The sequence below is a fragment of the Hakea prostrata genome, chromosome 9 (genome assembly GCF_041222555.1).
Source record: "Hakea prostrata isolate BN-2017 chromosome 9, UWA_Hpros_2, whole genome shotgun sequence".
NCBI lineage: Eukaryota > Viridiplantae > Streptophyta > Magnoliopsida > Proteales > Proteaceae > Hakea > Hakea prostrata.
The window spans coordinates 10,908,993-10,933,545 of record NC_142608.1 but is presented as its reverse complement, the minus strand read 5'-3'; the positions used below and the strand labels follow the sequence as shown (position 1 = coordinate 10,933,545).

Below are 24,553 nucleotides of genomic sequence, written 5' to 3'. Positions count from 1 at the left end.
AAGGGAAGTTTGGTTTGATAATTTAATTTAGATAAATTTTTAAGTACTTTCGTAATTCTCAACGGTCCTACAAAGGTCATCAGATCCTAGCCATGCATGTCTTAGATCTAAGCTCTCAACGGTAAAAAAATTGTTTCCTGCTGGGTCCACACGATGTAGTAATGGGGACAGAACCCATGACGAGGAGACACGTGGCAGTTGTGATAATGAACAGCATGGATTCACGTTGATCTCATACGGGATCCGGAATCCCTACTTCGTACGCACGAAAGAATCATACAAATCTTCTCCGGTACTTTCAAGTGACTGGAGAGAGGTGCACCGATTTCAAGAAATAGAAGTTGAGAACTGGTTGATAACCTGGTTCAGAAAACCAAATAAATAAGAAAACAACGCTCGAAATTTAAAAAGGAAAAAAGGAAGCGAAAAGGGTAAAACGGATAGAGAACTTGACTGTTTTGAAAATCAGAACCTTTGTTTCGCATTCATGGCTTCTGAGCTCTGCAGGATCAGTTCTTGATCTTTTGCTTGGAAGGTTCGAGCTAGGACATGGAGCTCGTGCAGCTCCTGTTCTGCTGACACCGGTTTCTTCTCACCAAACTCTCGCTGGTTTCAGAAGAATCTTGCCCTAGAAGTGCGTCTTTTATTCTTTTTTGTTCAAAATTGAGGATTTGCCGAAGATAGGAAGATGATTGTTCGAACCTACGCTCGTCGAAATCGCTGTATCAGTCGAAGCTACTCGGAGTCAGGCTTCGATGGAGGCCTCGACGATGGATTCAGAGAACCTCTTTCCCAGGACAATTCGCAAGAAGTTTGTAGCTTTGCGTTCTCGTCTCAAGACTCGTCTCCTTGGTCTTTCGATTCGGATTTACCTTTGAGTTCGTCTCAGGGTTCGTTTTCTGCCCTTCCTCCGCGAGCACCAGCCGGCGATTCCTCGTCGCAGGGTAATGGTGTCGTTCGCGAGTCAAAGAAGCAGGTAAGTATAACTCGCAAATCAGATGAAATTAAGAAAAGCAAGTCGTCGATTTCTATGGGGGTTCGGTCGGTTTCAGTACCGGCTACTTCAACCTTGATGGAAGCTCAAGAATTCGGGGAGATGATGGAGCACGTAGATGAGGTTAATTTTTCTTTGGATGGGCTACGGAAGGGCCAGCCGTCGCGTATACGGCGTGCAAGTCTATTGTCTCTGTTATCCATTTGCTCCACTGCACAACAACGGCGGCTTCTAAGAGCTCAGGGGTAGGTCATCTGTGTTTCTTTTCTCCCATAAATTTGTGATCTTTATCTGGGTTGGACAATGCATTGAATTGTGTAGTATGTGTTTCCATAATCGATCTCAATTTAACACCGGGAAGGTAGGCGCGCAAGTTTATAATTCCTATTTTATTCATGGTGTATTTTTGCTTTCACCCAACAGATAGTATGTTTTTGAGGAGGGTTTTAACGGTCAATTTTGTAGCCAAGAGTTTTCAAGAACGTTTCCTGTGAACATGTGTTCTTTGTATGCTTCTTGTAGTCTTTATTTCCTTCATCCATCTGACGTGTACATGTTCACAGTGATAGATCAATGATTAGAATGGAATGCAAATAATAATGTAATAATACTCCCGACTTTCTTTTTTTCTTGTTTTTTTTGATGGGGAGGGGGAGGGTCGAGATGGGTAAGGGTTCTGATTATATGTTATCCAGTTATATAATGATTAGAATAAAAGGAAACAAAATAGTGCATAAAGTACCAGGGGGTGTTTCCCATCAGGTGGCAGTAGCCACGTGGCAAGAAACATCCAATTGAGTTCCCCCCTGTCCAGTTCAATAAATTGTGGAGGGAGGGTTGAGATGGGTAAGGGTTCTGGTTATATGTTATCCACTTTTATAATGATTAGCATAAAAGGAAAATGAAATAGTGCATAACGTAACCAGGGGGTGTTTCCTGTCAGGTGGCAGTTGCCACATGGCAAGAAACATCCAATTGAGTTCCCCCCTGTCCAGTTCAATAAATTGTGGAGGGAGGGTTGAGATGGGTAAGGGTTCTGATTTTATGTTATACATTTTTTTCATGATTAGCATAAAAGGAAAACGAAATAGTGCATAACGTAACTAGGGGGTGTTTCCTGTCAGGTGGCAGTTGCCACGTGGCAAGAAACATCCAATTGAGTTCCCCCTGTCCAGTTCAATAAATTGTGGAGGGAGGGTTGAGATGGGTAAGGGTTCTGATTTTATGTTATCCACTTATATAATGATTAGCATAAAAGGAAAACGAAATAGAGCATAACGTAACCAGGGGATGTTTCCTGTCAGGTGGCAGTTGCCACGTGGCAAGAAACATCCAATTGAGTTCCCCCTGTCCAGTTCAATAAATTGTGGAGGGAGGGCTGAGATGGGTAAGGGTTCTGATTATATGTTATCCACTTATATAATGATTAGCATAAAAGGAAAATGAAATAGTGCATAACATAACCAGGGGGTGTTTCCTGTCAGGTGGCAGTTGCCACATGGCAAGAAACATCCAATTGAATTCCCCCTGTCCAGTTCAATAAATTGTGGTGGGAGGGTTGGGATGGGTAAGGGTTCTGATTTTGTGTTATACATTTTTTTAATGATTATCATAAAAGGAAAACGAAATAGTGCATACGTAACCAGGGGGTGTTTCCTGTCAGGTGGCAGTTGCCACGAGGCAAGAAGCGTCCAACTGAGTTCCCCCTGTCCAGTTCAATAAATTATGGAGGGAGGGTTGAGATGGGTAAGGGTTCTGATTTTATGTTATCCACTTATATAATGATTAGCATAAAAGGAAAACGAAATAGTGCATAACGTAACAAGGGGGTGTTTCCTGTCAGGTGGCAGTTGCCACATGGCAAGAAACATCCGATTGAGTTCCCCCTGTCCAGTTCAATAAATTGTGGAGCAGGGGGATGATGGGGTAGTGAAGTCATTTCAGCGGCACTAGTGGAGGGTATGCCTCCGGACAGGAATCATTTCCCTATAAGTTATTCATTCCTTTGATGCCAGCTGTGCAGTATGAGATCCCTATAAGTTCCCACTTCATAATTTGGTTCTACCTGTTTAAATTGTATTATTTCCTGTGATCATTTTGGGAATTTTATCAGAGAACACTGTATTTCTGGTTCTCCGTTAGTGCCACTCATTCCTTGCTAGCTCTCCGGGGATAATCTTTTAGTGATGACTGAAGAGTGTACTTTTCAAATCTGAATCTAAGTTACCGCATTTTATATAAAAATGGAAGCAGGTGGGAGTGTTATCTTGTGACCAGGATATTATCCAATGACCATTTCGTTTGTCTGATCATCCATGAGTATGGAAAATTGAAGATGGCTTTGTCATTAGGATTAAAGCAGTGTGTTTGAAGTGGAGAGTCCTTTTGCAGTTCTGTTTGTTCATTAAAGTTGGAGTAGAATTGTACAAGACAACAATAAGGCCAATCTCATTCTCTATATACATGACAGGTTAGACTAGTATGGATAAATTCAGAAACGGAGGAAAATGATGGAACTTTTTAGGTAGCATCTATAGTTGATGGATGAAAGATATTAACCTATTAAATTACTCTTAAGAACTGGAACAATTTGTTTATTTTTGTACTTTAGGTTTTCCCCATTGCTCGGTACCCAAGACTGAGATATGGAACTATTTGATGATAAGTACCTGATTGTCTCAAATGTCTAGTTTTCTACATGCTATCTATTAGTTGTTACTTATTGAAATGTGGGCTCATTCGTTAAACTTTGACATGCATCATGCGTACTGTTCGCAAGTCTGTTCTTGGTAATAGAGCTTGATTTTCGATGTATGATTTAGTCTTTAAGGGATACATGTATACTCCAATGATGTTTTCTGCTTTCTTGGAAGTGATAGCTTAGGTTTACTCTGCAGCAATTTTTAACTCTAATAATACTTTATTTCCAGGACTGCGAAGACAATTATCGATTCTATTCTGGGCATCAAATTTGATGATTCCCCCAGCACCCTGGCTGCTGCTGCTCTTTTCTTCATTTTGGCAAGTGATGTAAGTTAATTGAAAACTTACACTGGATATTTCTTGCTGGCACATTATGGAGGCAATATATTTTTGGTTTCAATAAAATGTCAAAGTGCTCAATCTACTAACCGTATTTTTCCTTTCTGTAATTGTTGGTGGTGGATATTGACTTTATGATTTGCTCAAAGAAGAATTTTTTCTGTCTCCACATTTCAGCTGCAATTTCATTCAACTTAGTATTTTCCCCTCTCCTGTAACTGCTTGCTTTGAGGAAAAGAAGGGTCTTCACTATTTGAGAATTTGTTTTGGGGTCAGTGCGGGAATTGGAAGTCTTTATCACCCAAAGTTTTCAAGAATATTTGCATGAATTTGGAAATTCTGTGGGCTGTCCGCTTTCCTGGACTCTCTTTTCTTCTTCATTTTCTTGGGGGTAAAATCAACTCCTTTTATTAAATCAAATAGGCCAAGAATGCATCACCTTCTATTTCTTTCATCTGTTACTCATTAGCATGAAACTGAATTATAGTTGAAAAGATGCCCAAAAAACAAAAAGGAAAAAAAAAAAGGAGTTGAAACTGATCAAAATCTTTGAGATGTCTCAGTTTTAGGCATGGCTGAAATGAAATCCAGGGAGGTCCAGGGTTAAAATTTTAATGTCGAAACCTTGATATGAGATCTGATGATCTCAGTTTTGGGCCTGACCATTTCCAAGATCTGCACTCTTGCTCACTAGTTTGGTGGTCTATGCTTTGCAAGTTTTATTCCTATGGAGCTATGTCAGTAATTGTTTGTTTGTCCTCCTTTGATTTGATTAATGGCTCTAGAAATTCTTGGATGATATGAAACTTCATCGTTGGTGAAGCTGGGACTGGTGGAAACCTTGAGAATACTTTTGTGGAGACTAGTCTGTAACTTGGTCCTTTTCTTTCCATTGGTCTGTTTTGTTTTACAAGTTTGTAGAAGATCTAAATAATTTAGCATATATCCTCCAAATATCAGTAAGTTCAACTTAATTGAGCCTTATCCCAACTAATTGGTGCTGACTTCATGTAATCTGTTCCTTCATACCATTCTCTAAATACATTGGCTTCCATTCAATACATGAATTGGTTTCTTGGACATGTTTGTTATGTTTATACATCTATTCCTGTTCTTTTCATTTTTGAGGGCAGCCTAAGTTCCACCCAGACGCATTTTATGGTTATTTTCTTCAGGAATAGAGTTCACCTCCTTAGATGTCTTTATTAAAATGAAGCACAAAATACAAATAATAAGTGGATTGTCCTTAGGTTAGTTCTGAATCTCCCATGTAACAAACTAATACCCTCTAGCCAGAGAGAAGGTTGAAAATTAATGGTAACCTCATCACCTCCAATTACAAGAGAATTAGTCTTAAACCGAGGAAGAACTGGTGGGAATCAATTGCGACAAGATCAATGAATGAGGTAAAACAGTACTAAATAACGAATTCCCACAGAACCCACCTCTCCACTCTTTTTTTCTTCTTTTTCTTTTGCATATGAAAGAAGAAAATAAAAGGATATGATAGATGATTGAGCCTCCCGTTCAACCTAGGTACTTCACCTTACAATATCTCTCTCAGTTACACGGTTGACAACCACACCTAATTCATCAAATTGTTCCATTTCTGTTATCCCCTTTCCTTCTTTTAATGTGTAAGAGAACAAAGACAAAGAAACTTCCTAATTCCAGCACAGGTTTTCTGACAACCTAGTTACTGTAAAAGTTGAAATAATGACTTAAATTAAGCCGCATTTATAACATAATGGGATCCTGAAGATCAGATTTAACCAGAAAATATCCCAAACTGGCTGTACCGTAAATAATCGACGCAAAACATATCGGGCTGAAGATAAGCTTCATTAAATCTTTGCGGAATCTGTCCTTAAGTGGACCATAGTTGGTGTCATCATATAAGAAAATATCCTCCCTGGTAAATCCTCGAAACAGCTCCAAGAATTATGACAGATCCTAAGTGGGAGGATCTGTTTAACTTCCCTATCATTAGCCATCTTTTCTCCATACTAGGTCCACGGGCTGATTTTAAGGAGCTCTAGTACCTCCATACGTGGGATATAATATGGCAGTTTTAGTTTCCTAAAATACAGGAAACTTGGAGCTGGAGATAAAATTACTGGGGAAGAACCATAAGACAGAAACTATTCACAAAAAACCTGGTTTTCATGAATCCCAAAGTCGGCGTACAAATGAGTTCAGTTCAAGTCAAAGAACTGTTTGATAATGAGCCAAACCCATCCAGATCAAACCAACCAAGTTGCAAGAAATCTGTGTCACTATACTTATGGTAATCCCACTTGAAGACTCGGTTCTTATCCAAAAAAATCTTTACAGCTTAAGGAAGAATATGGAAATAAAGAACTCTTCATTAAACAGGGAAAAGTGTAAGGGATATGGTTGATTCACATCAAACATTTTGGAAGAGGAACCATGCCACCTTCATTTTGAGCAAACTACTGCATGTTAGTTTTCATTAATTTTTTTTAGGTAAAAAGTTTTCATTAAATCATTAGCATCAATTTGACATTCTTGATGTATGTGTTATAGTGGATCAAAATAACCTAGGTAGGGTTTGAAGGTTTCATGATTGAGGGTTTGCCTTCTTTCGCGTATTTATAAGGATCTTATGTGATACATGCTAGGATATTCACCTTGAATTAAAAAAATGAAAGTAGAAATAGGTGCAATTGGGATACGGCTGACCCTCTCTCAAGATAAAGTTAAGCTTTGATAGTAATTTTCTGAATCATATTCCATGGCATATTAGCTTCTTAAATAGGCGAAATCCAAGATGTAATTATAACTCAACCCAACTCCTAAAACATCTCCACGTAACTCATGTACAACTCAATCTGATTAACTTCCTAAATAGCTACAATAAATAACCATAACTTGGTGTTACATATGTTGCCCACAGATAATTATATTAATATATGTAACATGTTCTACTTTGCAGCCGTCTAGGCCTACCAACTGTTCCATCTTAAACATGCCAGGTGTTTTGCAACGCCAGAATATATGCAATCATGCAAATATCAGAATCCTAATAATCCATTAGATTTAATCAATAGGTCTCTAACTCAATTTAAAGCGAAAACTACAACCTATACAAATCAAACCGAGTACATTTTCTACAGATGTGCACTGTATTGGTCTTTCAACAACTTGCTTCTTTTTAAAATCGTTTGTTCTTGATGTTGTAGGAATGTCTACTGATTAGTTTGGTGCTGAGATAAAAACTATAGATTTTTTGTGGCATATGTGGCTAACAATGAATTTGAAGATGCAGATTGTGAAATTATGAATGGAGTATTATTCTTTTCCTGTGTGATAAAAATAACCACATTCATATTATTGTTCCTAGTTTTATGTAGTGGTTAAAAATTAGAATCAAATGACTTACTCGCATTGAGGTCATGCCAATCTGGGCTATCTTCCTTCTCCATTTTAGCTGAAAATGTCTGGTAATTTTGTTGTTTATCATGGTTTTAGGCTTCTATCCAGGATGACACTTACTGAGCAAATATGCTTTAGTCTCTTTGATGCTCCCTTCGTACAACTTGCTGTTCTTTTTATGTCTATTCAAAAAGGAAATTGGAGGGTTGAAAGATTAAAAACTCAAGTATGTTCAATAGGATTTATACGGCAAGCTTCATGCATTACAACTGTACTACTTTAACTTGTTTGATGGTTTGATCAGATTATTTGGTGAGTTGAGGATGTTTTGCATTTCTATCCTTTAGTTCTTTTTGTTGGTGTTTTGGCATCTGTTGCTGAATGTATTAGTTGGATTGGTTGATGGTTTGTCATAGAATGTTTGAGCTCTTTTTTCCTTTTTGGAACTCTATTTTACATCTGTGGGTGTTTGTACAATGCTTTTCTGGATGGTTCTTTGCTTCTTTTATTTTTTTATTCTGGACTTCATATGTTGATAATTTGAACACTTCGTTCAATGCAACTCTTGGATTGCATCTCCTAGTTTTTCACTTTTTCCTAATCATCTGTATTCAGTTTTGTGTCCTGGTATAACCAAATCAAATAAGTCTGTTGAGTAGAAAACATATGCAGAATTGTCCTTTTTCACTGTTAGTTAGATCCCTGAAGTATTTGAAATTTCTGGCATTTCAGGGTCAAGATGATCATCTCTTGGATTCACCTACTTGCATTCATTTTCTGATAAAATTATTGAAACCAACTGTTGCTGATATCACGGTGGAAAAAGTACCTACGATTGGTTCTAAGCTTCTATCATTACATAAGGATCCTGATGTTTCAAAAAATGCTGGAAAAACATTGGATTCTACTTCCACTGCTATCATGTTGAAAGTTCATGAGCTTCTTTTGAGTTGCAAGGAGATTAAAGTTAGAAGTGTGGACAATGATGGTGGGATGGGCAGGCCAGAATTGAGCCCAAAATGGATAGCGCTACTGACAATGGAAAAAGCATGCTTATCTGCTGTTTCTCTTGAAGGTACTCTGGCATCTTTTGTCCTTGTTCCCTTTAAGGGGCTGCAGTGTTTCTTTGCCAGTATTGCCATTTTAGTTGTTTTATGTCTCAAGACATGGTACTTGTTGCCCAGAGAACTTAGGTTGATGATTGGACCAGTGTTCTAGTCAACTGTTATGTATCCTAGTTCTTGGAATACTTTTTCATGTGGTTCTTTTGTACCAGTAAATATGTCTCCATCATTTTTACTCATTATTCTTGTGTAACAAAAGATAATTTCTCGACTTTGATTGATAAATCATTGTTCTTCTATCCAGATTGGCATTTTCATTTTGTTTTTCTTTAATCTATAGTGGACCAAATCTTTTTTCTTCCTATCATCTTGATATGTATTCTTTTGTTTTCCTTTTTTTGGTTTTATGATGTCCCCTAGGTTTTATTTGATTGTTCAATATAGGTTATCGACTTATGTTTATAGTATTATATCATATTCTTTTCATCTTTATATTTTATTCCCATGAAAACCTGTTCCAAGGATGGTCTGCAGTCAGTGGATCACTAATATTTGCCCTCGAGCATGTATCATAAGCATCTTGAGTTAGGTGCTAGACTCTTCCAATTTTCATCTTGTAGTTGAACTGTTCGAGTTTCGAGTATATTCATCCATATGGTCAAAGAGTTCTTTATTCCCAAGGAAAATCTTGTGGGTCACATTTGTGCACGGTCCTTTCTGCTATGCTCAAAGTCAATCTCTAACTAAAGTTCGGAGGCTTTTTTTTATTAAATAAGTTTTATTTCTTATTTTAGTTTTGTAACATATTGATTATTGTCAAAGAAAATCATGGAGAAACTAGAGTACTAATTTCAGTGGATCCTTTTTTATTAACATATGATTTGCTTTTCTTGTTTTCATTATTCTCCTTACCCTTTTATTGGTTGTCCATGACTTTTGTGTTATTATATGTTCAGACACATCTGGCAGTGTGAGCAGGATTGGAGGAAATTTCAAGGAAAAATTTAGAGAATTTGGAGGACTAGATGCTGTGGTTGATGTGGCAGCAAATTGCCATTCCATTATGGAGGTCTGACCTTTTATGTTTATTCATAAGCATAATGATAAAGCTGGCGTTGTTTAGTTGAGATAAGGTTGCATTGTCATTGTTTGTCATGATTGTCATGTATGTCATAGTCAAAAATCTGTTAAATAAATGATTTAAAGCTATAAGCCAAATTAATCGTAAAAGGGTAATTTGCCAAAAAGCATTATAATATTGGGAGTTTACATTGCATTTTATTGACTTATTGTGATTTTCCATGTGCCTTTATCAAGAAACTGGCATGTGTTAGTTACTTATGAAAGTTTAAATCATCATTTTTTTGGGTAGAAAATGTCTTCTTGCAGTTTACCTGAGAAGTGACCTAATGGTTGGGAGGAGAATGAATGAAATTAAAGAATCCTACTACCAATGAGAAGTCATCCTGTACATGTTTAGATGAGTTTGGTAGCTTATTTAGGTGTTTGGAGCATTTATTTTTCATTCCTTGGCTGAAATAGTTTCAGAAATGGGTTAAAGCTGGGAGCAGGTTAGATTTGTCTCCCAAAAGATGAAGTTGAACCAAAAAGAAGTTGTTAATTCCCAAATACTGGCATGACCAAGAGACACCAGGACACTGATTTTTCCTGAACGTTTATGCTTGGCTTCATGCTCAAATTGAACCCTGAAAAGGCATTTCTACCAGTATTACCAAAAATTTCTTTTCCTGAGTCTCAAATCTGCTCTTTTATTTTTTTATTGGTTTCTATCACCTTATTTCCTTTGTAATGGAGCTTATTTTGTGGCTAGTATGACATGTTTGTTCTCTTTCCTCCGTAGGTGCTTCTTGAGTCTATTTTAGGGATCTTATTTCTAAACAGCTGGCATATATGTTCTTACATCATTGCACCTTTAGTTTATTTTGTTTCTTTTATATCTCAGCAACCTGACTCAAGATAGTTGAGAGAGCTGGCATAGTTCTGGTTTCTTATTAATTTTTCTCTTTAAATTTTTTTTGGGGGGGGGGGGGGTTACTATTTGTGAACACAGTGAATCACAAGCTATTTGCATAGTGATATATGGTTTGACAGTCCAATGATGCAGTACATCTGGTTCGTGGCCACAAATGAAACACCATAATATGTTGATGGTAATGTCAAATGGGGTTTTGGGCTGTTTTTTTTTTTTTTTTGGGGTGGGTGGGGGGGGGGGGGGGTGTGTGGGTTACTATTGTGAACTCAGTGAATCACAAGCTATTTGGATATTAATATATGGTTTGACAGTCCAATGATGCAGTTCATCTGGTTCGTGGCCTTAAATGAAACGCCATAATATGTTGATGGTAATGTCAAATGGGGTTTTGGGCTGGTCTGTGAGGTTGCTATGTTCCAAATGAGATGTTTCTAGTCAATTTAGTGATTCAGTTTCTATTATGAGTACTGTGAGATTGGGGGTATATGTCCTATATGGTTTGGTGGGTCCATCATCCTTCTAGAAGGTTTGTTACCAAGTCAGTGGTTATAAAGCAGTTCAGGGTTAGTTTGACCATTATTGGGAGTTGGGACGACTCAACTGTGTCTTGTGGTTTGATTATACTGGTTTGGAGACTTAGGCTTGTATTCTGACATCTTCCAGTATTTCTGTGATCCATTGGCTGGAGATTTCTATTCTAGCTTTAATTAGTGGATCATCTCCTCACCTATAGGAAGTGATGCTTCAGAGGGATGATAAGTTGGTGCATTGGTTATTACTGTTGTGTTGCATCAGTTACATTATCAATATTAATTACAATTCACTTGTTGATGAAGGAAGCCATTTTTTCACCTTCTAGATTTTTGTGCTTATTTAGCAATTTACAGTATTTACTTGATACTGCTTCTAGATATTTCTTCATACCAGTAAGGTTGTTTGCAGGGATGGTCTCCATCTAGCATGTCCTCTATATCGGAGTTAAAAGATGATGTGGCTGTGGAGAGCTTGGTGTTCCTTTTAAAATGTTTGAAGATAATGGAGAATGCAACGTTCCTGAGCAAGGATAATCAGGTACAATTCGAATGTATTTTCAGGATGGGCGAGTTATGACTTATGAGGTTTCAGTTTCACTAGATGCATGTAAATTCAGTAATTATTCATGCATTCTTTGTAACAGAATCATTTACTTGGGGTGGACAGAAACTTGGACCGAGATGGATTCCGGCTTTCTTTTGCAGGACTCATTTTGAGTGTGATTAAAATTCTTTCAGGTAATTGAATCAGCTGCTCTTCGCTTTATATGTTATTGATCTTGGGCTTTTCTGCTTGCCTCCCCCTTTCTACAAGCTCTGTTTATTTCAGTGGAATATCTTCCAGGAGTCATGATACAGACCAGTAATCTACAAGTCTGTCTATTCAACACGACAAAACCACATGGGACAGAATCACAGTGAGACAGAATATAAAAACTGTGATATCTCACAATCTAATGGTCAGAGGTGAAATTAAAATCTAATAGTCCTTTAAGTATTTTGTTTAAGTTCTCCAATTATCAGGCTGATCCACTGATTGGGGTCTGCAGCTATAGTAGGCAATAGACACCAGAAATATAAGAAGAGAGAATTTAGGAACAGAAAAGAAACATTGATAACTCTCAAACCAGATGTCAGATAGACCCCCAGTTCGGTTTGAAGAAATAGTCCATGGGGCAAAGTATTTAAAGTTTGATCCCTGTCAGATGGTTGGGTTGGGAGAAACAATATGAAAAAACCACAGTTAGAATATGAGAAAGGAAACCACCGGGGGGGGGGGGATATAATACAATCCTGCTGAGAAATGGTAACAAGTAGCTACATCAAAGATATAGTGAGAAGAGATTGCCAACTAATGATCATGATAGAAGCAGCTAGAAGAAGAAAGAGAAAGAAGATGAGAGAATCATATGACTTGGCTTTATCACCTTGGGTTGCTCATGTTTTACCACAAAAGGTGCTGCTCCACTGTAGCCGAGTTGTCAAGGATAGCTTATAAGTCTTCTTAGGTAAAGCAAATATTAATGAAAGAAAGCGAATAAAGGAGGGAACTGCAGCAGCTAATAGTTGATAAACAAAAATAACAAAATAATAAGCAATATCATTCCTAAACTGACAAGCAAGATTAAACAAGATTCAGCAAGTTAGACAAGAATTCTTAGAAAACACTTGCTGTCCTATTCCAAAGATCCTAAAAACTAACAATGAAATTTCAGCAATTTATCAGAAGTGTATTGATCATATTAAGAAGAAAAAATATTATTATGGGAAAAGAATGAAAGGAAAACAGACAGTAATAATGAAAGAAACCCCCCCCCCCCCCAACCCCAAAAAAAAAGAGAAAGAAAAAGGAAAAACTATGAAGGGAACCCAATAATTAATCGAACCATTGATGGGAACAAATGGGAGGCAAGGAACCATGTAGTCGACCCCATTTAGTTGGGATAAGGCTTCTTGTTGCTTTTGTATTGATGGGAAAGAAAGAGGAAGTTTTTTTGAGTGACAAAGGAACACTGGAAATATTCCATTGATGACAAAGGAATAATAATTACCGAAAATTATTTGTTGGATGAATAAAACATCACTAAAAATATTAAAGGAAATGGAAGGGATTCGTGACGAAGGGGCAAAAGAAGAGGAAAGAAAGGCAACAAGAAAGCTGCCAAACAGAAAAAGAAAGGGGAGGAGGAGGACCTGTTTCACACAAGAGAGAAAAATGGAAATAGAGACTTACCGTGAGAACAGGAGAAAGGATGATGCCAAGAGAGAGAATAAGTGAGAAGAAAATTCTTGCCCAAAAAGTTACTTTTTTTTTTTTTCCATTCAATAATCAGTCAAAGTTGATTCCAAAGTTGTGTGTACATGGCTTTATAGGGAAAAAAAAATTCAAAACTCTAGATTCAGAAATCCCAGAAAAGACTCTAGATGACTCTCATTATTGTTCTTAGACTTGAGAGTCAAAATTGGAAAGCCATAAAATAACCTAAGTAAAAATAACCCATAGATTGACCCAAAACCCAAACATTGAATAACCCAAATAAAATTAAAATGAACCAAAATAACCACAAAGAGCCAAACTAAACCTAAATTAAACCTATAAAACTGCCTATGGTGGTGGTCCTCGTCGAACCAATGGACTCTGGCAATCCGGTAATCTCTAAACTTGTAGTTAACCCACCTAGGTGCTGCCATGGGCTGATATCTTGTTGGCGTTGCTGAGAGATTCGAAACTCTCGCTGCCTACAAATGATGTCCTCATCAATGCTTACTGCTCAGGTACAAATCGAGGATGCTATTTCAGTCTCGTTAGCTGCTGCATCCAAGATAGGGCTGCAACAGGGGCAGCTGGGCTGGGCTGGGCTTCCAATCCCAATCTCAGCCCTATATATTCTTAGCTACGTCCATTCCCGCCCTAACCTTAATTTAGGGCTGCCAAGGTTTATTTTTCGGCCATGCAAAGCCCATTCCCGCCCTAATTGGGTAGGGTCGGGGCGAGTTGGCCTTGGCCTTGGCCTGATTGGCCCTATCCCTGGCCTTAATTGGCCCTATCCCTGACCCTGATTGGCCCTATCTCTGGCCTTGACCTTGTCTCTAACTTTCACCTTGATTGGCCCTATCCCTGGCCCTGTCACTAATTGACATTTTCCTATCCTTAATGGGCCTAACCTTGTTCTTGATTGGTCATTTTCTTGTCCCTAATTAAATTTGAATCACATAGAATCATTTATATAATCGATAAAATGCATGAATTTTACCTTTTAATTTTGAATCTACTAATATATAAAAACAATAAATAAAAAAGCAATAAAACTTCTTAGCTACTATAATTTTTTTTTCTTGAAATATTTCACAGCCCTATACAGAAGACGAGATACGTAAGATCCTTGACATCAGAAGCCAATAAGGTGTTGAGATGATGGGCAATTGATCAAGAAGATCAGTAGGTATGTCATGAGGAGCTTTGTAGTTTGTACCTTGGATGGTTGTTATCCCTTGTTGGTGGCGACAACCAGAATTGGTGCCTTTTCATTTTTTAGTGCCCGATTCAGAAATGAAAAGCACTCGATGTCAAGTATGTGAACCTCATCAATGACCATAACCTCATCAAGGGATTTGATAATATAAAAAGTTTATATTTACAGCTAAGTCTTATGTTTTCATTCACAATTGTTGGATAAATTAAAATCCTTATCCAAAATCTTGTTAAAAAGTAAATCAAAGATATTTTAGTCACAAAAATAACTGTCCATCCTTGATCAGTTTTTTGAAATACTGCAGGGGAGGCAAATGAAAGGTGTCAATATTTTGGACTAAAAATCACTTAGGTCAAACCTAAGGCCCCAAGGGTCCAAATAAAAATTACCCTAAAAAACAATATTAAAAAATAGCTCATTGTCTAATATGATCAACATGACTCAAGGTCAAAATCAAGGCTTATATTAAGGTTAATATGAGGGTCAATATGAGGATGAACTTCATAGTTAAAGTTAGGGCCAAAATCAAGGTCAAGTTTAGGTCAAAATTTGGGTCAAGATCATGGACAAAATCAAGGTTAGGATTAGAGACAGAATCAGGGTCATGATTAGGGCCAAAATCAGGGTTAGGGCAAAAAATAGGGACAAGGTCAAGGCCAAAAATCAGGAATGGGTTGGGACGGCCTGGGCGGGCCAAATAGTAATCCCATGCCCACCCTCAGGGCTAGAATCTTGAGTCTAGGCCCTATTCAGGCTTTGGGGGGACAGGGCGGGTTAGGGCCAGCATAGCCATACTTGCACCCATAATCCAAGATAGGAAATTCTGTATGCAGTAAGATATTATTGACAACGGAGTCACATTAGAACATAATATATGTATAGGAAGTTCCCTGAACAGCAAGTACAAAATATTAAATAGGAACTACTGCAGATCTACTCTACCGCCTCCCCCCAACCCAAGAAGAAGAAAGGAAAAGAAAAGAAAAAAGAAACTACTACAGATCTACTAAGTTAAATGGGAAACAACTCAAAACACAAAATAGAAAGTTGCTAGCATAGCCTTCATAGACTATTACAGCAGCATATGGGGATCTTCTAGTCACATATCTAGCCCCACATGGTCGTCATTCCTCACATGAAACAAGAACTAGTTATGGTCTATGCCGGAGCTTGGTAGAAACATAACCATAATGGAGGTCAAAATTGGTTAGCTTGGTTCTTTCTCCTTCTACAGTAGATTTGTACTGCATCAGGATGCTTCAGAAGGAAGGGGAAATTTCATAGGAATAAAAAAATAAAAATTATGGTTATGTAATTGAAATGTAGCACAAAAATTTGGGAAGCACAATAGTGTTTTTTTTTTTTGTGATGAGTTATGAGAGAATCAATTTAGTAGTCTATAGGCCAGATCTTTAAATGAAAGAGTAATAGATTATGGAGAACCATGGTTTGAGATCTCGATCTCGACAAGGATCTCAGTCCCTCAAAAAATTGAGATCTGGTTAAAATCCCCGGCCAACTCGAGGGCCCATCTCGGTGGGTATTAGGACTCAATTTGGGCTGAAATTTGGTATTTAGCCCATTTTTGGCCTGCCTAAACAGATTGTTGGCCTTAGAGTTAAGAGAAAACAAGTGTATACATGAGTTCCAACTCGATCATAACTTTGAAATTGATACGTTGAAGGACTTAACATGATATACACAATCATTACTTGATATACATGAAGTCATATAATACATTAAACATGTTCAATTATTCACTATTTCACATACTACATTGAAGTACTTATAAGTGACACCACGAGAGTACAAGAGTAAAATCATTGACCAAGCAGCTCTTCCAACTCTGCTCGACTAGCACCAGCACAAGCAACCCCCCCCCCCCCCCAAATCGGTGTAGAACATAGTTTTGAAAAAAATGAAGTTTGGGAAGAACACTCACCTTGCTTAAGGATTGGCTTCAAACTCAGTAGATCTTTGTTGTAGGTGAGCTAAATAGTTTGTTGATGCAACCTAGGTAGAGATTGGACAAACTTTCTAGTGAAAAATCTGGTCAAAGCACCAAAACCAACAAAGGTAGGAGTGTTGAGATGGTTGGAGACAAGTCGAGATCTTGACAAAGATGTGGTATTTTTAAAAACTGGGTTGAGTCTACGTCTCGTGAGATACAAGATCTCGAACAATGATCTTGTATTTTTCTGGGGTCGTCTAAATTTGCATGAGATCCTCTACAGGTCCCAAAACAACAAGATATCAACCCCAGATCTCAAACCATGCTAGGGATGATAAAAATCCAGTTAGCAAGAATATAAAACAAGTGAATCAATTAATACTGAAATCTGATGTGGAACAGTTACTAAAGAGATGTGAAATCAGAACATTGATGGGGAGATAAAAGTGGTATCTGATAGGGGTAACAGTAATTGTTAAAGCCCATATATGTATATTTTTTGGGTAGAATTTGGCAAAGTCCATATACAACTCAAAGATTAAGGTTGTGTTTTCACTTAGTACCCTGTGTAGAGGAGAGATCAAATAATAGATAGGACATGAAACGCTAAATTGATTTTGTTTAAAGCATTAGAAGATATGGGGCAGAAAGGTAAAATGTGAAAACTAAAAAAATAAGAAGATCAGCAAGTCAAAACTTCACCAAACATGGATATAGTTCAAGAGTGGAGAAAGGAATATTAGATAAAATTCAGACAGAATCCAAATTTTTGGATCTTTGTGTCTCTTATTAACGCAAAAAACAGCTATTCTTCTAGAGGCAAAGGTTCTAGTTACTGAAAAGTGTAAGAAGTACATCTTTTATTTGATTATTCTAATGCTGTTTAGAAAGTTGCTGCTGATGATGGACGCTGTTCTGCATCATATGGTCGGTTTCTTTTCCTAACTATGCCAAATATGCTCTTTTGTCATGTAGAATATAAATAAAACAGACAAAAGTTAACAAAGAAAAAATAAAAAAATCCATGCGAAGTACATTAAAATTTGCTTTCCAGGAAATATTTTCTCATTATTACATGTTTTAGCTCATCAAGTCTGAATGTTCCACAAATAAGTTTTTCTTTTATGGCTATTTATGATGTATGCCTTTGCTTTCCAGGTCTCTCTTTGCTTAAGAGTTCACCCCCCCTTTCCAATGATGAAAAACATCATTCTTCTCCTGGAGTGATGGATCTTGGTTCTGAAATTTCTTTGGAGGATGGAAAAGGTACATAGTCATCAAATTTTCACCTGAATTACTGGGAATAACTTCCCTTCTATTTTGTTTCTTTTATTGAATATTGGAGCATCTAAACTGCAGTTTTGTTATCAGTTACTGTAGCATTTACATTTTCATAAAGAGATTTGCTTATACTACTTTTTCAAGATTGAGATTTTCCATCTATATGGTTTCCAGGTTTCATGGCACTATGTAATATGGATGTGGTTATCTAATCTGGCACCTAGTGTGATACTGTCCCATTTTACTTGTATTTCTTGTATTATTAAAGTTATTTCTTGTATTAGTAAAGTTGCACATATGAATGGCAATACTTAAAATCTGGGAGATCGTCAAGTTGCGGGAAAGTCTTGCATCCTAGAACATATGAAAAATCAAGAAACAGAGCAGTCCATTATGTGGCCAAATGAAGGCTTCTCGACATGGCTTTCTGTCCACTTGTTAAATGAACACTTTATTTTAACAATACTTGGGGATTAGAAAACACAATGTCTTTGCGCTGAAAATTTATAATGGAGACTCAAAAGAAAAAGCAAACACATTTGCAGTAAATTCATCTCTTATTACGTAAGCAAAATGGATTTTATAACAGAATCAGAACTACACCATCTAGATTCTATGAGGAAGAAGAGGAGAAAGAGGAAAGAGGAGGAAGTGAACTGAAAGAGAGATTGATCAGAGAGAGAAGTGGTTCATGGTATTGCTTTATCATACAGCTGTGAGTAGTAGAATGTATTAATAATAACCGTAGTATATCGCAATGGCACAAGTACCCTTACTTTATACTTCAACTTCAGCACCACCATGCTTTCTAACCATCACCATGTTTCATGAACATAAACCTAAGCACCAAGAACAGTATAAATGGCACCATTAATACTAAAATATCACCAAACTGCTAATATCAACTCAACTTCATCGATTTTTTTTTTAATTATGAATAACTTCATCGTATTTATTTAGCAGTTCAAATGGGGAATTTATTAGTTGACATTATTCAGTGCAGTCATTGAAAAGGGAGTTGTAAATGGTTAATTTGCTCATCTTTAGAGTGATTTTCAATAGTCACCCTAATTATTTTTTGTTTGTTGTTTTATAATCATCCCATAACTGAAAATGGGGCATTTAATCTGTTCTTAGTAAATAGTTACACACTTTGCTCATTACAGATCTAGATCTTGGAGTTGGTGTATTTTCATCATAAATTTCAATGTCCATGGTGATCTTGATACATTCTTGCTAAATCTGCAGATGGCCGAAATGGTAGTTTAGCTTATTCTTCTATGGGGTGTTGTAGCACAGAGCATGCAACCGACACAAAAGGCTTCAGAGTTCCTAAAAAACGTCAAAGGTTGTCATCAAGTTCCCAATCAAGGGTGACTGGGTCAAGATATGAGGCCACTACTGCATGTTCAGTTAAAAAGGGGGATAAATCATTCATGTCAGGTTCCCACATTGGGAGATTAAATATTTCACATGATGGAATTGTTGGAAATGTAGACAGATCAAAGATGAATGCTGGTTCAAGTAAAAGACCCAGTGTCACTGAGGATGTCAAATATGGAAGTCTAGAGGACAGTCAAGATCCATTTGCCTTTGATGATGATGACTGGGAACCCACCACATGGGATATATTATCTAAGAGAAAAAAGGTACCCCCACATCGGAAAAGTAGACTGGCATTTAGAGAGCCTGCGGAGGTATGTGAGCCCTTATTGAGAACAAGCCACCATGAGTCCAGTAGTTCAGAAACTCACAATTCCTGTGAACCCTCCTGTTCGTCTTCAGCTGAAAAGGGAAATTCCGAACTTCTCGATGACTGTCTTCTTACTGCTGTTAAGGTACCAGAGTTCCATGTTTCTCTCTTTCTTTTCATTTGTTCTTTTCTGCTACACATTTTTCTGTACTGAACTTACTATTTAGAATTAAGCATTTTATCCCCCTATACTGTGTAGGAATGGGTCCAGGTTGCATTTGTGCATGCTGTTTCCATGATTAAAACCCAGTGTAAATTTCTTATCTAGCCCAGCTTCTGGCTAATGCTCCTAACCAAAATTAGAACCCCTGATGTTACAAGAGAAATATAGGGTTGCTGCATTCTGTCTTTCTCTTGTTTTATATGGGGTCCTCGTCTCTTTGCCTTCCCCCAATCTCTCTATCTCTCACCCTTCTTCCTTTCCTTTTTCTTTCCTCTTGTTATTATTAATGAATAGAGTGAAAGGAGTAATGAGGCAGATATTATTTATTTTCCTTTATTAAAGGACCATCAGGAGTTCAAGTTTTGATTCTTAAGGTTTTAGAGCCTTGTTTGATTTATTTTTTGTTGGGTCTTCAATAGTATCCTTGCTTGACTTGGTCCAAATGATGTGGCTTGGTGGTGATTCCATATAAAATTGATAGTCTGTCTTGGCACAGAGTTCGGACATTCTAAAGGAGGCCCTAGTGTTCTGGACTCCTCAGTTTGGTTGTGAAATTATGACCCAATTTTGTGACTTGGTCGAGTTCCAAGTTGTGTGACTGTTGTACTTTTTTTAATTTGAGCTCATTTGCTACACATGTACCAGCATCGACAAGGCAATGTTCTAACGTTTTCCATTTTTATATCTTGGCAGGTTCTAATGAATTTGACGAATGACAATCCTCTAGGCTGTCAACAAATAGCTGCTTGGGGAGGACTAGAAACCATGTCTGATTTGATTATTTGCCATTTCCCGTCATACAGCTCATTATCTCCCCACAACCAGAATGAAGAGAATGTCATATCATCTATTGAACTTGATCATCCTGATGACAAACATCTTACAGATCAAGAGTTGGAGTTTCTTGTTGCCATTCTGGGCTTGCTTGTGAACTTGGTTGAGAAGGATAATCACAACAGGTTATAGTTGGTTCCTTCTATTTGATTATTTTGCTTCAGCTTCTGTCCTAGCCTATATTTCATGTCATGGGAAATTCCTGAGATTGCTATTTTGAAGGAAACATCATCAAATTTGCTCTAGAATGTAAATAAGGAGCTGGAAAAAGATTTTCTATTTCCACTCCGTTGTTTCTTCCCCTTCTATGTTGAACATTCTCCATTCAGTAATGATTCCATGTAGCTTGTCTGGTCCACTTGTTTTTCCATTTTATCTGCTTCAGTTCTTTAAAAAAACATAAATATGAAAATGAAAAAAGAAGGAATTATGTGGATTGTGGATTTTGGATTTTCTCAAAATTTCAGATATTTTCTTTGGTTAACAAATAAAAAAAGGATTCCTGTCAGATGCTTTTTCTGAGATTTTCCACATTTGATCTTTCCAAAGATGCATGCTAATTCCCCCTGCAAGCACTTAAATTATTGCATGGCTAGGACATTCTTGGGGGTTTTTTCTTCTTTATTCTTGGGGTTTGAGCTTCCCTGTTGTCAATCTTTTAACATGATGGTTGATGAATAGGGAATACCATGCTGTGTTAGCTTGTAAAACTTATGGTTAGTGATGCTGCAGATCACGGCTAGTGGCAGCCAGTATTGCATTACCTAGCTCAAGAGGATCAAAAGGGAAAGGGAGTTGCAGGGATGTTATTCAACTGCTGTGCACCATCTTTTTGGCCAACCAAGGAGCTGGTGAGGCTGTTGGAGAAGGAAAATCAATGCCCTGGGTAAGTCATCGTGCAGTTTATTAGCAAGATGAACTATAATGGGGCTGGTTTGGGACAATTTCCTGGTAATCTCTATGTATAAAAGAGGGTAAAAGTGGTTTGTGCCTGTTGAAAACTGGGGTGAAGTTCCAATTTTATGTTTTCTTTTTCATTAGGAGTTCTCTATTCAGAGGTTCAAATTGTGCGAGAACATTCATAACTTTGTGCCTGTGTTTGCATTGAGATAGGATGACGAGGCTGCTGTGCTGCAAGGTGAGCGTGAGGCTGAGAAGATGATTATAGAGGCTTATGCAGCTCTGCTTCTTGCTTTCCTTTCAACTGCAAGGTTTGTTATCCTTTATTTTTGCTTCTAGACTCCTCTCTAAATGATGTTAACAGTTTAACTGCCGACAGTTGGAGTGCACGTGAAGCCATTGCTAGCTGTCTCCCAGATCACAATTTGGAAGTCCTTGTTCCCGTTTTGGAGAGATTTGTTGTAAGTATCCTACTATTAGACTTTCTCTTGTAGAGTTGTGGATTGTCATTTTGTTTCATCCACCAGAAAAACCATCAGGAAGCAGTATTTTATAGTTGAATGTAAAGGGTGTCAAAACAAGATCTAGACCGAATACCAAAACCAAAGTCAAACCAAATGAGTGAAATTGAACCAAACTGAATAACTTCTCGGGTCGCTTTTGGTCCAGATATATGAGTTTTCTACTTTTGATTCTAACCAAGAGACCTGTTGGTTTTGAACCAAAACTGGACTGAATAGATTAGGTTTTTTCTCCCTGTTCTTCCTTTTATTTCTTTTTTTCTTCCTTTCCCTTTAGAGAGTTTAAACTTAAAGAAAACCCTAAAAAATCTCATATTTCATCAGAGAATGGAGGCTATGGTGGTATTACTATTCTTTTGAAATACATAGCCTATGTGCCATTTATTTGGATCAACTGATGATGGGTGTATTCTTAATGGTTTGACTTAAAATTTAACTCAAGTAAAAACATGATAGCACTTATCTTTTTGATGGTTTTAGCTCAATTTTAGAGTTCTCTGTTTAAAAATAATTATGTTGTTTACTGTGTTGTTTTTCTCTATGAGGCTATGACTTCATTAATAAATTAACATACATAAACTAAAAGATATTATTTGAAAGTCGAGAACTCACTTGACAATTTGGGATATTTTGTTTTGATCTTTAATAATATTTCTGATTACAAGATGGACATCTGAATCTATAGAAGTTATTAGGAATTTAAAGATAAACAATAAATTATTAGCAAACCAAATTGTATAACTGCATAATAGCCGTTTAGAAACTGAAAACAAACTGAAACCAATATGTTTTATTTGGTTTTGATTCTCATAATCACCTCATCTAACGATTCCAAAACCAAACCAGCTGACACCCGTAGTCATCTCTTTATTGGTTTTCATTGAAGTTTTGGACATTATCTGATACACCTGTTAGAATTGACATTATCTGATACCCGGTCTGATTCTGTGAATCCAACCACATTTTCGTATATAGAATAGGATTGTAAGTTTCAGTTTTGGGTAATGTATCTTTTAGTGTGTTTCTCAGTTCATTAAAGATGATCTGAAGATAATTTTGCTGTTCTTGTTTCCTTTCTGCAGGCATTTCATTTGACGTTGAATATGATCTCACCGGAAACCCACAAAGTAGTGAGTGAAGTAATAGAATCTTGTAGGGGGCCTTGAGAACATGGAGATTTTGTACAGTCTCTCTCTCTCTCTTCCTCAAAAGTTTTAGACTAACTGTTTGTTTACTAACAAGATGCTCAGTGGAGTCTTAGGAATGGCTGTGGAACATTATCTTTGGAGTTTGAAATAGGTTGTTCTCTGGTTTATGAATTCTTTTGTTTTCCTCCCATCCCTCCTTCTCTACATTATTTTCCAGTTCTATGTGCGGGTGGTGTTACACTCCTACTGTAAGGATGGTTGTATACTTAACTAAATAATATCAGAGTTTCAATTGTTCTTGTTGTACTACGGTCTTCTTCTTCTCTTCTAAAGTAAATTTCATGAATAATGGGTTGTAAACCCGCAAGAAAATCTGTCTCAGCATTGAATATAAGTTGATCACTTTCACACTTTATTCCAGCCAGGAAATCAGCTGGCTTGTTTGTGGTTTGCATGAATCATGCCCCAGCAATGGGCTGCCCAGTTGTTATGTTCATGAATGAACTCTGCACACATTAAAATAATGTTATCTCGAAAGTCTATACTTGCTAGAGCTCTGCAGATATAGTGGTTAAGGGCCATTGTATCTAATTGAGAAAAAAATCACACTTTCTTCTGAATTTATAATACCAGCAAGTCTGTTGAAAAATTCCACAACCCTACTGGGATTGGAGTTTAGTTGATCAAATATGACTTCATTAGTGGCATCCATAATCCATAACAAGTGATCATCATCATTGAGAACATCCAATGAAGTACGGATTTTTACCAAGATTTGAGTTGGTAAAAAGATGTAAGCATAGTTGGAGCAAATTGTTTCCTAGGGGCCTGCTGCCTAGATGCGTTTAGCACCATCGCAATGCATAAAAAGATGCCAAGTTGATTCAACACCACCACTACTACCTAGCACACAATTGTTTGGAGTTACTGTCCACTTTGAAAGACTTTCCCTAACAGAACTCCTACATTTAACAAATGCCAAAAAAACATTTTAAGTTTTAGATGTATCTGAATTTTCCAAAAGAATTTCTACAAGGCAGACATAGGAGTCAAGGAGATATCAACATTAGAGCGAGTCAAAGCATTATAAGTTAGTTTAGTGGTGAAAACACCATTCTGAGGAGATTAGAGAGGACCAAACATCATTATTTACAGAGAGAGTAATATTATTTATTAACAGTGCCATAGTTGGGTTGAGAGTTTGGTGGATCTCAGTATTTAACTGAGATCTATGCTCAACAACTTTCGCTAGCTTGGTATTCCTTGGATGGAACATTGATTGAACTTCTCCAATCCGGTGATATGTAGTAGTAGGAACCTAGGGATCAAACCAGAAAAAGGTGTCACGACCATTTCCCACCTACTTGAGCACCATACCTACAAGATGGGGAACAACTTGTTTTAAGCTGTTCCATGAATTTGAACCATTTTTTCTAGCTACATTAGGATAAAAAATTGAGGAGTTGGGGAAGTATTTAGTTTTTAAGCATTTTGCCTAGATGGAGTC

At 37.2% G+C, this 24,553-nt stretch overlaps 1 protein-coding gene across 1 annotated transcript; it reads left to right on the top strand.

Moving 5' to 3' along the window:
* The first annotated feature begins 403 nt into the window (after positions 1-403).
* On the top strand, positions 404-24,012 carry LOC149004625 (wings apart-like protein 2). The gene is made up of 13 exons (XM_089135662.1): positions 404-1,239; positions 3,925-4,024; positions 8,165-8,507; positions 9,453-9,565; positions 11,432-11,560; positions 11,667-11,760; positions 17,605-17,712; positions 18,976-19,565; positions 20,337-20,602; positions 21,210-21,363; positions 21,591-21,688; positions 21,757-21,838; positions 22,981-24,012. The coding sequence occupies exons 1-13, from the start codon at positions 689-691 to the stop codon at positions 23,062-23,064; spliced, it is 2,712 nt and encodes a 903-aa protein (XP_088991788.1). The 5' UTR covers positions 404-688; the 3' UTR covers positions 23,065-24,012.
* The last annotated feature ends 541 nt before the right edge of the window (positions 24,013-24,553 follow it).

Coding starts and splice junctions, on each gene's coding strand:
- LOC149004625 (XM_089135662.1), top strand. CDS start 689: ATGATTGTTCGAACCTACGCTCGTCGAAATCGCTGTATCAGTCGAAGC. Junction 9,566..11,431: donor ATTGCCATTCCATTATGGAG/GTCTGACCTTTT, acceptor GGTTGTTTGCAG/GGATGGTCTCCATCTAGCAT. Junction 17,713..18,975: donor TTCTTTGGAGGATGGAAAAG/GTACATAGTCAT, acceptor CTAAATCTGCAG/ATGGCCGAAATGGTAGTTTA.